Raw genomic sequence first — 14,568 nt, forward strand, 5'->3', positions numbered from 1 at the left:
TTATAAATAATTAAAAATATTAATTAAATATTTTTAATAATTTTTTATCAAGTACTATCAACATACAGAAAAACAGCAAGAGAAAAAATTGTTTATTTTCTTCTCATGGAGTTTGAGTTCTGAGAATTTTTTCGGAATTTTTTAGTACCGCATTTTCTCATATTGGTAAAAATAATTACCAATAAGAAAATGCAGTACCAAATGATAAAAAATTCTGAAAAAATTCTTAGCGCTTTATAAGAAGAAAATAAACAATTTTTGTCTTTTGCTGTTTTTCTGTAAAGTTGATAGTACTTGAGTAAAAATTATTAAAGACTAATATTTGATGATTTTTAGTAACTAATATTTTGTTAACTATTGCGAAAATTGTAACATGGTAGAGGATTTTTCGTCAGTTTAGTTCGCTCTACCGACGCACAAAATATTTGGCGGTTATTCTGGGACACCCTATATAAGGTCTATCAGCCGGACATCACAACTATTAGAGGGTTGCATTGAAAGCCATTGTTCACGTCTAGATGACTCTAGCTGCGTATGCTGTGGTTAAAGACATCTGTTACTTATGTCATTTTGAAGTTTAGTGGACATTTCCCACTAAAATACAATCAACAAATGCCATCCTTTGTTTACACATATGCTTTTCTATAATTCGAATTAAAATGGAAATGGCGATAAGTTGTTTTTCTGACGTGTATTTCTACATTATTTGATTTGAGAAAAAAATGCAGTTGAAACTCATCGATTGTTTGCGGAAACTTGATGAATCTGCTCTATGGGAAAGAGTATGTAGAGATTGATTTCGACGATTCAAAAGTGATTGTGACGTTCACGACAAACAATGGTCAATCGAAAAAGTTCGAAGATGAACAATTGCAAGCTCTATCGGAAGAAAACCCTGCTCAGGCACTCCAAGAATTGGCTTTACAGATCGAAATCAATAAACGAAACGTGAAATTAACGATTTCACGATATTTATATGCCATGAGAAAAATTCAGAAAAAAGGAAAGTGGCTTCTACATGAATTGACCGAAAATGGCCATTGCCAATCGTTTAAACATTTCATTTTCTTTGCTTGTAAAGCATAAAAAGAAGTTTCTTGCGGCGTATCGTGACTGGCGATGAAAACTGGATCTATTTTGACAACCCGAAATGCAAAAAATGGGTTGATCCTAGCCAACCAGCAATATCATTTCAAAGCGAAATATCCATAGTCATAAAGCAATATTCTGTATTTGAGATATGGAGGGTATCGTGTATTATAAACTGTTGAAACCGAACGAAATAATTCTCGAACATTATCAACAATTGAAGCATTTGAATAATAATTTGATGCAAAAACGATTATCAATTTCATCAAATCACCGAAAAGCGATTCTTTTTCATGATAACGCTCGGTCCCATGTAGCCGTAAAACAAACACTAATGAAGTTCGAATGGAAGATTCTCCAGTACCCAGCGTATTCTCTGGACCTGACATTGTTTGTTCTGATTGATGCAACACGCTTTGGAAGATATACACTTCCGTAATTACGGCGAAATTGAAAATTGGGTTGCTCAAAGATATTCTTTCGTCGTGGAATTCAACTTCTGAAAAGTGGGAAAAAGTCATAGTTTTCAACGGCAAATACTTTAATTGAGATATTCATACATTTTGTTATTGAAATAAATCCTCAAAAAAATACAAAAAACAGCGGCTTTCAATGCAATCATCTAATAAAATTATTGGATCTGATACATCTTGTAGCTGTTATGTTTAAATCTTCTATAAATACTTGATACGAACATGTAATACATCATCTTGTGTTTATTATATGTATCCATAGTATTCTTGATTGTATAACCGTTCGTTTAAATTGAAGTTCAAAAAGTTGATGGAACGCAGAAAATGTGCCAATAATACACGGGTATTTAGTAAAATTAAGCGATATTGGAGGGAACTCGATATAATTTATCTCTTATAAATCTGACGTAATTTCACTTGCAAATCGCTAGTATCATTAATTTAAATATTGACATTTTCGAGAGAGAGAGAGAGAGGGGGGGGGGAGAGAAAATTTCTTTTTTAATAAATAGTGCTTCAAAATATCTCTAAATAAACATAAATTTTGTTATCACGAGACGATAGTGTCTCGGCGCTAAGACAAGCACAGCGACACTACTGTGTTTCTTTATATCATGAATGTTAGATTACTCCGATCTACATCTGCGAATCTATAACTTGAAATAAAATGCAGTGATGACATATCGCTAATTACCAACTTTCGAATGCTACAAGACACATGTATATTCACGTAGCCGATTATCGATTTCTTCGCGTATAAGTTTGGCGGTTGCGTCGCGATTGCGGCACCGGATCCATCTCTTCCCTTCTTCACCCCCTCGCGCATTACTATTTCGAAACTTTACGCCGTAGATCGTGTTTACACAATCCGATAAGTTAATCGCTCGTACTAATATACATATCTACATGCGGGTTATACATGCGGGATTAGTATTTTAATTTGATGAACTTCGCGTTATGTTACGTAATCTGCTTCCGTTCGTTTTCTACCTAACCCGCTCATTTTTATCATCGAAAAATATTTTCAGATAGCACAGGACGTTCTGTAGACATCAATTTTATGTCTGTTTTACATCTGCACGTTCATATATACAAAATAGAAGTTTATCATATATCCGATTCTGAACGTTCCATTATTTAGACGTCCATAAGATGTATATAGGTCCGTATTCAATATAGCCTGAAGTTGTGACAAACGGACGTCCGAACGACTAACATCGTACATAGGATGTTCATGTATTATCTGGATTATAATTTACAAGCGTTTATTTACATTTAAACTAGGGTTCAGTCAATACTAGGGTTTACGTCAATTGATAGTAGTAACAAACACGCATCTCTAACATGTTGGATGTACTTTGCACGGAACAAAATTTTATGTAAAAATTCAATTATAGTAGGAATTTTTGGGATCTATTATACTATTATATAAAGATATACATTCACATGTAAACAGAATTGCAACTCATACATAAAATCATAAAGGAAGTCAATACCGACATATGTAAATTTCCTAAAAACACCCCTTACTTTTTAGAAACTGTTACATTTTATTAATTCTGATAAAAATTTGATCTGTTTAGATAATTAAAAAAATAAAAATTTATAATTTATATCTAAAACTTGTTTCTATACAAAATTAGCTAAAAACAAATTTTATAAATGCGAAAATAAAATTCTTATGACTTCTCGTTGCATATTGCACAATTTCAATAATAGTGACTACATTATCGATAATATTATATTGTTCATAGTGTCATAAATTGATTCATTTGTATATATTTAATTTTTATTTTTTCCATAATACATTTTAAATGTAAAATCGTAAATATTATAAAAATTGCTATATTACTTGATAGAAAATACTTTTTAATTTATATTTATGTTTCTAAAGTTTTTAGTTTTAATTGATTTTTAGGTTTTAATTGAAAATTGGCTGTGCCATTTTTTACTTATATGTAATGGTTTTTCCTTTTCCTATAAATTTCAATTTGTATATGAATTTTTGTAACTTCATAAATAAAACGATAATTAATTACAAATAATTTTACTTTTATGGTGACCTAAAGTCGTCTGTATTACTGATAAACCATATAATAATTATTTTTTTCCTCTGTTACTGATTTGAAAATTTTTTACCAGGATTAAAGTATACGCAATATGTATCTGTGAAGTGGAGTTTATGCTGAAAAGACAAAAGATTTCGAAATTGAGATTTTTACCGTTTCTTAGGGTATTTTTTTCTTGGAATTTCAAGGAGTGTTCAATATCTGTTGAAGAGAAAAAAATTAAACAAACGAAATATTTCCGCAGATTTATGATATATAGATATTAATATATAGATATTATAATTTTTTTCTTATTACTGACATTAAAAAACAATCTGATGATTGTTGCAACAAGGATTGCAGAATAATCAGATGGCTGTGATCTCGATAGATAAATGCAGAGAAAAACAATCTGAAAGAAAACAATAGTAATGTCAATATTATAGTTAAAAAAATATGCCTATATAAATCAAAAGTAATTAAATTAACATAATTCTTAGACAATTTGACAATTTGTACAATGTAATCGCTTATAAGGCCATTTAATTCTCTTCGCGTTTGAAAGATTCGAAAATCATTTTGGAATTTCTTAAACTTTTTTGATGTTCTTTAATTTCCTTCAATTTTTCAGATCCGTAGCAATTTTATTCGCCCGCCTGCCGCTGCGTCGTTAATACGGTGCTGTGCACACGCGTGCGTTGCGCGAGTGAATCGGATATCCAGCTCGAAAGAGAAATAGGAGAAAGAGGAAGTGAGATGGACTGTTGGCGACAATCGATATGTGTGCTCTGTGACGGCCCGCACGTCTTTCTTCCGTTCCAGTTCGCTTTTCGCATTCGTACTGAGAACGCTCGACATTGCACACGAAAATCGATTGTCGCGTCTGGAAAAATTCCAGAGACAAGGAAGAAAACGCACACACGTGTATTTCTCTTTTCTCTTCAATCGAGATTGAATCTGATTGCAGGTCAGAACTCGATCGTGAATTCCATCTCTTTTTTTTCTTTCTCTTTCCCTTTCTAGTTTTTTTCTCTCACGGAGTTTTTTTCGCTTCGCCAGCCGGAAGTTTCTTATCGACGGCTTCTGCGCATTTAAGTCCTACGACACGTCGCTCGTCAACCGAATTTTCTTTTTAAACTTTACACGAATTAGTATTTTTACACGCAGTGGAATTTTACATATTGATGATGTTACGCTAACGTGATAAGTTGTGTATATGAGAACTACAAGGACCAGATAAAATGTTGGAAAATAGCGAATTTATGCAATTTATTTGAGAATGTTGAACAAAAATTCCTTTATGTAAAATCTATAGAAACTTTGTGAAAAGATTATTGTGAGGAAGTACTTGCCAAATGTGACTACAATGAAGAAAAGGCAAAGAAAAGCAAAGGAATAAGTCCACAGTAATATTAAATTATTGCGGATACAGATTCTTTTATCTAAGGTTAGGTTTTGATGTTTAAAAAAAACAAAGTTAGTGATAGATTGGTACAGCTATTTTTTTAGATATCTTAGGCTGTATTTCAAAATTCAGCTGCCAGCACTGAAAATCTACAGTCTTTACATTACATATGCTATACATTTTTAGCATTGACAGTGAATTTTGGTAGCTGTAATTGCGTACTGTATTTTAAAAAATAGTTTCGAGAAAAATTCGTTATTTTAAATGCATTTATTATTAAATGCATTTATTATTAAATGCATTTATTATTAAATGCATTTACACTAAATATTTTTCAATTTACACGAAGTCATTTGTTTCAAGTTCATATAGCACATTATATAATTTATATATGTATAAAAAATGTGATTTTGAAAAGACAATTTTTTTAAAACTTCTGACTAGGCGTAACTCTTTAAGAAAATTAACGTTTTTAAGAAGGATGTAATATTCGATATTAATTTTATGTATATTAATTTTTATATATTTGATATTATATACTTCTTTTTTCAGTATATGTGTGGGATATGCAATTCTTTAAGTTCCATTAATTCAATATGTGAGGTTTATTCTTTTTAATTGAATTTCTTGCATTCATTTTTCTTTTTTTTCTCCACGTTGGAGACAAAAAATTCAGCTAAAAAAAAATAGATCTTTAGTATTCTACTTTATGAACATACATATTTCGACATAATAATGTAGATAATGTAATCTTCACTACGAAATCTTATATTCTGTAGCACAAGTAAAAATCACGACTTTAGTAACAATTGATTTTAATTTAAAATAAATAATTTTTATGAAAACAAAGAGAAATTATCGTAGATATGAATCGAAAATAATAAAATTAGTTGCTTTTTTCTGTTAAAATGTGTTGCAAAATTATATTTCCTGGATACTAAAATTATTATAATTACGATTTTCAGATTTAACAAATGAAATTGAATAAAACAAAAAGATAAATCTTTTCATGCTATCCAAATCACTTAAAATGTTTAAATTCTTTTTTGTGCCAGTTTAATTTTTTATTTAATTCAGTAAAAATTTATTTTGAAAACAAATGAATTAGACTTGTTAACTAGTATTACAGGATGTTATAGATGAAATTTTAAGACTGATAAGAACACTTTATAACGTGGATGTGCCTTTTCTGTTAGATAGTAAATGCGTTGTATCTTCTAGCGTTTATTGTACCAAATGTACTTACACGACACGCTCGAAATGACGTATAAGAAATGATGAACAATTTCAAATAAGTATATATCACGCATTGACATTTTAATCGACAGGTTATAATTGAATTGAAGTCTTGCAAAAATGATACATGTGATGTATATGTGATGTATTGTGTATTGGAGGAAGAATGGCAATATTTCTTTTCATTTGTTAGTATATAACGAATTTAATGATTATGTTTTAAAATATAATAAAACAAAATTATACATATTTAAATGATATATTACGCCCAAATTTGTGTAATAGTCTCAGTCTCATAAAAGGATAGAAGATATACTCTCTGTCAACTCGATCTTCTGATTATAGGCATAAGACGTATCCATGTTATAAGATCTATGGATAAGAATTAGACATTAATTTAATAATTATCGTGGAGAGTGAGAGAGAGAGAGAGAGAGAGAGAGAGAGAGAGAGAGAGAGAAAGTAACGTGTCCCAGATATACTGAAATAAATTTAAAAAATGAGAAAATATATTTTGTATATAGAAGACGAAATAGATACAATTTTAATTTCATTTTATTTATTTCCAAGACATTGATTTAATGAATATTATTTGCTTTTACTATTTTACTTTTAATAAATGATATTTAAAAAAAAGTAAATTCGAGTTAGGCAGAAGGCGAGTGCAAAAAGCGGTGCACAAATAAATATATAAAGAAATTAGATCAAAATCAATATACTTTCAAAATCAATATACAAAGGTTTCGGCAAATTTTTAGGTCATTTTTAGGCACATAAATACAACGAAGTCACAACTACAAGAAAAAATTAATAATAATTAAAAAGAGAGTAATTAAAAAAAATGACAATCATTTTGTAATCAATTATCGTAACGTTGCTTTGTTTGGCATCTGTCTTTTTCCTTTTAATTTTTTTATTTTCTTTTTGATTATTATTAATTTTTCAAATTATGATTGTAACTCTATTTTGTATTTGTGTATCTGTTTAATCTGGAATCATTAGAGACTTGATCGTTTTTTGGCTATGCAATCATAAAGTGTGACAATATTTTGCTTTGAAATTTTTCATTTCTCCTTGGATTTATGGATTAATTTTTACATAATAATTCTGTGACGACTTTGTACACAAAAAATGTGCCGAAACATTTGTTATGTATTGACTTTGATTTAATTTCTTTTGTACATAGTATGACAAAAAAGTTTCTGAACTGAGCTTATAAATAAAACAGAAAGTATCATAAATAAATTTTTATTTACCAATTATTCTACATAGGATTTTTATAAAGCTATACATCATTTGGCGCTCTTCATCAGCTATTCCAAAACGAGCTAGAAATTGCTGGAATGTTTCATAATCCCTTTACGTTTTCCTAATCTTGATAACATCGAATCCCTATCCTTCAGCTTCAATTTTGAAAATAAAAAGTAATTCACCAATGCCAAATCCGGAAAGTATGAATAACAATTTTATAAAAAATCGAGGAATTTTTTTTTTATAAAAGTAACTTTTTCGATAATACGTCACATAAAAATTAATATCTTTCGATGTATTCAATCGATTCATTGTATCCTTGCGGTAGCTCGCGGATTTTATCGCAAATTTCTCATCACCACAATATATTTGTAAGAACACTTCATTCAGAGATATTTTGCATTTTCACACATCGATGCGCTTTTTCGATACCAGTTCGAAAATGAGTCCCTCGCAGGACGGAAGATAGTTTAAATCAAGCATGACTTGTATCACGCGCACGCGAGAGTGTGGGCGAAAGACTGTATACTACGAACAAGCGTACATCAAAGGATCAATGTAATTATCGATGGACTTGCATCGCGCGTATGGAGAGATTAAATGCAATTAAGCTTACCGCCAGTAGCCCATAAATCGTTCTACGCGGGAGCGTATGATGCTGTCAATAAATACGGGAACGTATTTATATAAATTTGTTTGAGACTTTTCTGCTATAAATTTGTTTGTAAGGAAAAAGATATTTGACAAGTGACAGACATTTAATTTGAGCGAATATATTTTTACTAAGTGTTTTTAATGAAATGGATTATAATTAAAAATATGAAAAATTTTATCAAGTTACAATCGCACGAATTTTAATTACCTCGTACAAAAATACAATTGTACAAAATTTTTAGAATGTTTAGGACATTTAAGACATTTAATTTAACTATAATGGTTCTGTTAAATATAATTTCGATTATAATTGCATTTTAAATAACTGTGATGGAAATAATAATGTGTGTGTAATATGATTATTTTAAATTAATTTTTTGCTCTGAATTGTATGATATTTAGGATTACTTTTTTCCTGCACTAGACTGTACTATTATAAAATTCTCTTTTACGCTTTCCCCAAATAACATATGTCTATCTCATTTTAAGTTCCAAAAGCGTACACTAGTTCAGTCATAGAAAACAGGTTTTTATATATCTAAAAAAATATCTTCAAATTTTAAGCTATCTTTTAAATTTTAATTTTAGAACATATTTTTAAATTCTACTGTCGCATAATAATTTATATATTCCTTCTCTTGGAAAAGCTTCACACTCACTGCTATAAATTTTCATCGAGTCGATTGAACCTGTCTGAAGCAATGTAATAACATTTTAAAAGAAGCGGCAAATTTTTCAAACGATTAATTATAAGGTACTGTGCGCAAAAGACACGCGCACAAAGTATCCTGATAAATTCATCAATTATGTCTTCGATTACTAGAATTAAATCCACATTAGGATTGATCTCTTCGTTACACTGCATTTACAAAAACTTTAAATATTTTAAATATATAATGCTCGCTAAAGGTTTATTGGCTGATTCTTGATCCAGGAACTTAATAGAGATCTTAAATCATTTGACAGGTCTTTTCAGAATTTTCGTGATGACGAAAAGCGTATCTGACGCTGCATTGCAAATTTCTGTTTTGCGCATAACAATGTAAAGGGATAAATGGCTTTCTTCGCCTTTGTGTATGCTGCAATTATACAAGCTACAGTTCGCGTCGAATATGTACTTTTACGTGAAAGATTAGATGAAAATTGCGCGTAGGAACCTGCAAGTAAATTTGATACGCAACTGCCGCGCTTATGTTAGACAAAATGAACGAAACAATCGCAACAACGTTGGCACACAGTAACTATAATTTGCCTTACACTTATTAGTATGAAATTCCTAACTTAATCGAGATAATTAAACTCGCTATATTTAATTTAAACGCTTAATTTAAAATAATCCGGGTTTGTATAAGAGAAAGGGAATAGTTTTACTTCGTACTATAAAACGCACTAATTCTCAACCATATAACTTAATGTGCTAACTTTAAAGAACTTATTAGTTTCATTAATTATATTATCTCATTACAGTACTTGTGTGTTGCAAATTTGTTTTTATTATCGATTATTCTCTGTATATGCGTTATATATTTTAAAAAATAGCATAAGTAATTCTCTCTGTTTTTCTCTTTATTAAATTTATTTTTTTCTTTATTTTTTACTACTATCTTATATTTTAATTGTAGTAACTGTATTATTCTTTTTATTTTGTAATAATATTTATAATTTATATGCTTATACGTTTAATAAATGACGATTCTAATTTCTCTCTCTTTCTCAATACATAGATACATATAGATGCACACATTAAAAAATAATAGAAATAATATATTTCAGTTTTATAGAAGAGCGTGACCAACACTACGGAAGTAGTAAAACACGACGGCTCCGTGACCACGTGAAGCGGCTAGACCTCTTGTGAGGGGGGGGTCAAGAACCGCGTGCGTACCCCTTAGAGCATTTCTTTTTGAACGATGATAGACCCAAGCTCATCCGAGGAGGAAAGTGAGGAGGATCAGAGTACACACCATGGCGGTAGTGCCGGCGGCCGTGCCGGGAGTAGTAGCTCTCACGGTTCCCGTCGTCATCCCGGAAGTATTGGAAACGGTCCAGGTTCCGGTAGCGTTGGTTCGCTCGCATCTAGCCTTACCGCCTCGCCTGGTGGTCCAAACCACGTGGGCGCTCCGAGCACCGCAAGTACCCATGGATCCGGAAGTCGTGCCACTATGGGACCACAGGAAACTACTGGGACCGGTCTGGACGTGCCCAATCTCACCAGCGCCAGAAACTCTCTGTCGCCATCGATGAGCGCGGCTCAAGATGCCTCGAATTATGCTCAACGACCCACTAGTCCGTCTCCTTCGGTGGCCAGCGAAAAGACAGAAGCGGAATTGCAAGTATGCGAGGGCAACGAATATCTTTCTCTTCCCAATATATTTTTTTTAAGCCTTATCTATATAATACATATCTATAATTGCACAGTTGTGTCGCATGTTGTGAATAGTAATGATGTAGGAAAATTTGTTACATGTTGCAAGAGTGTCGAAATGAATTTCTATAACAGAATATCAATAAAATTCACCAGAGCCAACTAACAATACTTGCAAATCATCAATAATCGTCAGCAAACTTATGTCGCCAAACTTGCTGTGCTGTGATTGGCTAAGTCACCGATACACGGTATGACAAGTGAACGATCTGAAGAGAAATAATTCTTATTTTAATTGATAAATTTTTAATTAATTTTTAATAATTATATAATTGATTTTTTTTAAGTGAAATAGTTGTCTAAATTATTTTTTACTCTAATAAATTTTAATACACGTTTAATTTTTCAAAATTTATAATAATTTATTTATTAAAATATATTTAAGAATCTTAAATTAATATGTATAATTAATAATCATAATCTTAATATCAACAAATTTTCTATGCATTTTAATCGTATTCGCTGTCTGTATCATTATCACGCTAATTAATAAATTATTATTAATACTCTTAAGATTTCCACGGACACTTCTTATACAAAAATTGTGCGTTTCACGAGTTATCTCCGTGTCTAAATTCATTCTTAGAATGTCAGTGAGGTCCAAAGCGCCTAGAAGCGTTTGACTTTCTAAGCAGGGGAATGTAATGCAGACGTCGCTTCGCGTGGAAAGTCGTACATCTCTAAACAAAGAGAAAGGTGGGGTGGACCTCGCTATATTAGAAATAAATTTAAAAAATAGATAGATTATATACTTCTCGACCTTCCCCAATTGATTATTATTATCTGAGTCATAATAAAGATTATTATTAACATTGCAGCTGAAAAATATCGAAATTCGGAAAGAGCCTTATTGTGCATAATTACTATTTCAGCTGCCATACATTATCTATTTCTTCAGAATTTTATGTTTTTAACAAATGTTTAATTTTATTGCATTTAGATGGCGACATTCTTTGCAAGAACATTCTCTCGCAATATATATACTTTTTTATTTTAAATATTTTAAATTACTTTTATTATTTCTTGTGGTAACGAAAAAAAGCTCTTTGTTATGAAGTCAACTCAAATAAGTATTGAAATAAGTATTTAAATATGTATTCTTTGTTTGATACATTTTTTTTCCAACAATGACGCAATTTTGATATAAAACGATATTGAAAATTTTAAACTTTTTTCATCTTTTTGGTCAGGATTTTCTAAATCAAAATATGATACAATAAAATTAAACAAAGCTTTATTACAAATTATAATTGTTGTTTGTTTCAAAAAGGAACCGATGCGAGATTAGCGTCTAAAAATATAATTTAACTTTAGTATCGGCAAATCAATGCAGTTAAGCTTTAGAAATAAGAATTAATATTAAATAATAATTCATGATTAATATTAATGTTTGTGTCAAAATTGATTTATTTCCCTTCAAGTTGATTTTTTCACACTGACGACGAGATACTATTATCTCGAGTGACCAATCTCATGCGACACGCTTGTCGCAATTGCAGAAAATTGAAGTTGGCTTAACTCTCTACGATAAGAGCTCTTGCAACTGCAACAATTGTACTAGAAACTTCTGCAACATTCTTAAAGTCCAGAATATCGAGCAGAACATCGAGCCGCGAGCCGAGTCTGCGTTCACATTTTCAGAGATCTTATATCCACATTATCGAAATGAATATAAATTCACATCAAATCTTTGAATGTGGACGCAGGCTCGATAATTTAGACGCATCGTTATATGACATGCGACACAACTTGATTATTGTAGATGAGGATTTAGATGTTTAAAAAGCATAGTGAAACTTGATATAAAATAAATAATGTGATAAAGAAAATATATAACGTGTCGGAGTACTTCTCTCCGTAGAAAAACTAATTAAATCTAATATTAGAAATAGTAAAATTCTTACTGCGAATGTTGAAACAATTGAGAAACTTTTACTTAATTCAATTTCTTTCACGAAAATAAATCGGACAATAATTTTTCTAACAATATGCGCTATTTCCGGCGATACGAATTTTTTTGTCTTCCTTAGGATAAGCAAGAGAGGGAAGAAGAACAAAGGAAAACTCGGATCCAGCTTTATGTCTTCATATCTAGATGTATCGCTTATCCATTCAACGCCAAACAACCGATGGACATGACGCGAAGACCGATGAAAGTTACGAAGCAACAACTGGAAACTATATGTTCTCGTTTTCAGGTAAATATATAATAAAATATTTTGTATCTGTATTAAGAGGATCCTAAAGACGATTAGATAATAAATAAAGGACATAGTAAGTAGACATAGGATTTACACATAAACGAGTTACGTGTCATTGACACATTACTATATATTACTACATCGGTATATCACACACATAAATTTTCGTATATTTAATTAGACGTTTAAATCCAATTTTAAAAACCCTGCTTAATTAAAATTTACTATAGAGAACTATAGAAAAAAGTTCTATAGTTTTTAATGAGCGTTTTGAATCAGTAAATCTCCATCCGGTAGTGGTTTTCTTTTGTAAAGTAACGTATAGTTTCCAATAATTTCCAAAAGTTTCCAAGGATTTTACTTGCCTATTAATGTAGATACCAAAATATAAATATGATGTAAATATAAGAAACAAAGAATTAAATACTTTTTTCCTCATATTTATATTCATTATGTTTGAGATACGCCAAATTTATATGCACATACATATTTCTGAAAATGCATGAGGTTTCGGCAGGATTCGACCTATGGGATGGTAACTTTACACGCTAACTCTGAGCTATAATCGCACGCATGTGTAGACAATTTAGAATTCGACTGTTAGCTAAATAACTTATTCGATTTCTGTCACACCGATTTTAATGCAACGCTATGTATTTTAGTCGGTATTATTTTGAATCGTTACCTCATCTTCGATTTTAATGAAATTAGATTCATTCAACGTGTTTCATTCAAAACGAAAGACTGCTTGTTCTTGCTATATGTGAAAAGTTAACTTTGTAAATAAGAACAATTTGGATTTGGAAAAAACAAAATGACGAGATCGCTTCAACATTTTAAAAATGGACGAAGACTATGCCTGTCTCTTTTGATAGTCTGTAAATAATCGTAAAAAGTGATAAAAAGCATGTAAGTGAAAATAGGCTATGCACTGAATAAAAACACTTCATGTGCTTTTTTTTTCTTCTGACATCACGATTCAGGAGCCTTTTAAACGGAGTTTACATGTATTTATAATTTTATGAAATAGGAGAAACCTTTTGTGGTGAATCGTTTCTCGAAGCCTTATATAGAGTCTTATAGTTTAACCTTCACCTTTGTCGCTCTTAGATATATCGAAGCTGTACGATCGCATTAAATTATTGCCACTACAAATATAGACTGTCCCCGCTGTACCAACGCAATCGTATTTCACGTTTTGTAAAGCTGCGTGAGATTTACATTCATAACTATCTGCTCTTTTTCATTATAAAATCATTTTGGATGTTTTTCTGAATGAAATACTTCTCCGATTGAGTTGAAACTTTATAGATAATATTGTTACGATTTATAGTTATTATTTATGAAGATCCTATCGTTGGTCCAAAAATTTTTTGTAGTTTGGATAATAGAAAATAAAAAAAGAAAAATTATGAAAATAATTTTGTGTGTACATTAATAGTTTGCGTTGGGGCCTTTGCTAATTTTTTCAGTATCTATGATTTTAATATAGATAAATTCGATTGCCGTAAACTTAAACGCGTAAACTAAAACTCCTGCAACAATATTATTACATTATCATTATGTTACAATGATTAAAATATTAAATTCTTTTACTAGAAAAAGCATTTATATTTTACTTACATTATATTAGTATTTATATTAGTGTTTAAGTCTTTCGCCTTACTAAATTAATGATCAATCTATATTATATATATAAATATTATGTATTTTGGAAACATTGGCAATGGTCTCAACACAAAGTAGGTATATTATATTTAACATTTAAATCTTTCTTACTAATGTT

The 14,568-nt window shown here is 30.5% G+C and overlaps 1 protein-coding gene across 5 annotated transcripts in view; it reads left to right on the plus strand.

The window, feature by feature from the left end:
- The window catches only part of LOC108693739 (calcium-dependent secretion activator), a 32,897-nt gene that overhangs the window by 4,735 nt on the left and 13,594 nt on the right, over positions 1-14,568 (plus strand). For 2 of the 5 annotated variants that reach the window (XM_018202853.1, XM_018202854.1), the window contains exons 1-2: positions 10,067-10,489; positions 12,612-12,779. In XM_018202853.1, the coding sequence (XP_018058342.1) occupies positions 10,067-10,489; positions 12,612-12,779 (591 nt within the window). Of the gene's footprint in view, positions 1-4,517; positions 4,578-4,984; positions 5,058-9,929; positions 10,490-12,611; positions 12,780-14,568 lie in introns of those variants that run through there. The other 3 variants (XM_018202850.1, XM_018202851.1, XM_018202849.1) reach the window with 3 other exon arrangements.

Source organism: Atta colombica, unplaced genomic scaffold (assembly GCF_001594045.1).
Source record: "Atta colombica isolate Treedump-2 unplaced genomic scaffold, Acol1.0 scaffold96, whole genome shotgun sequence".
Lineage (NCBI taxonomy): Eukaryota > Metazoa > Arthropoda > Insecta > Hymenoptera > Formicidae > Atta > Atta colombica.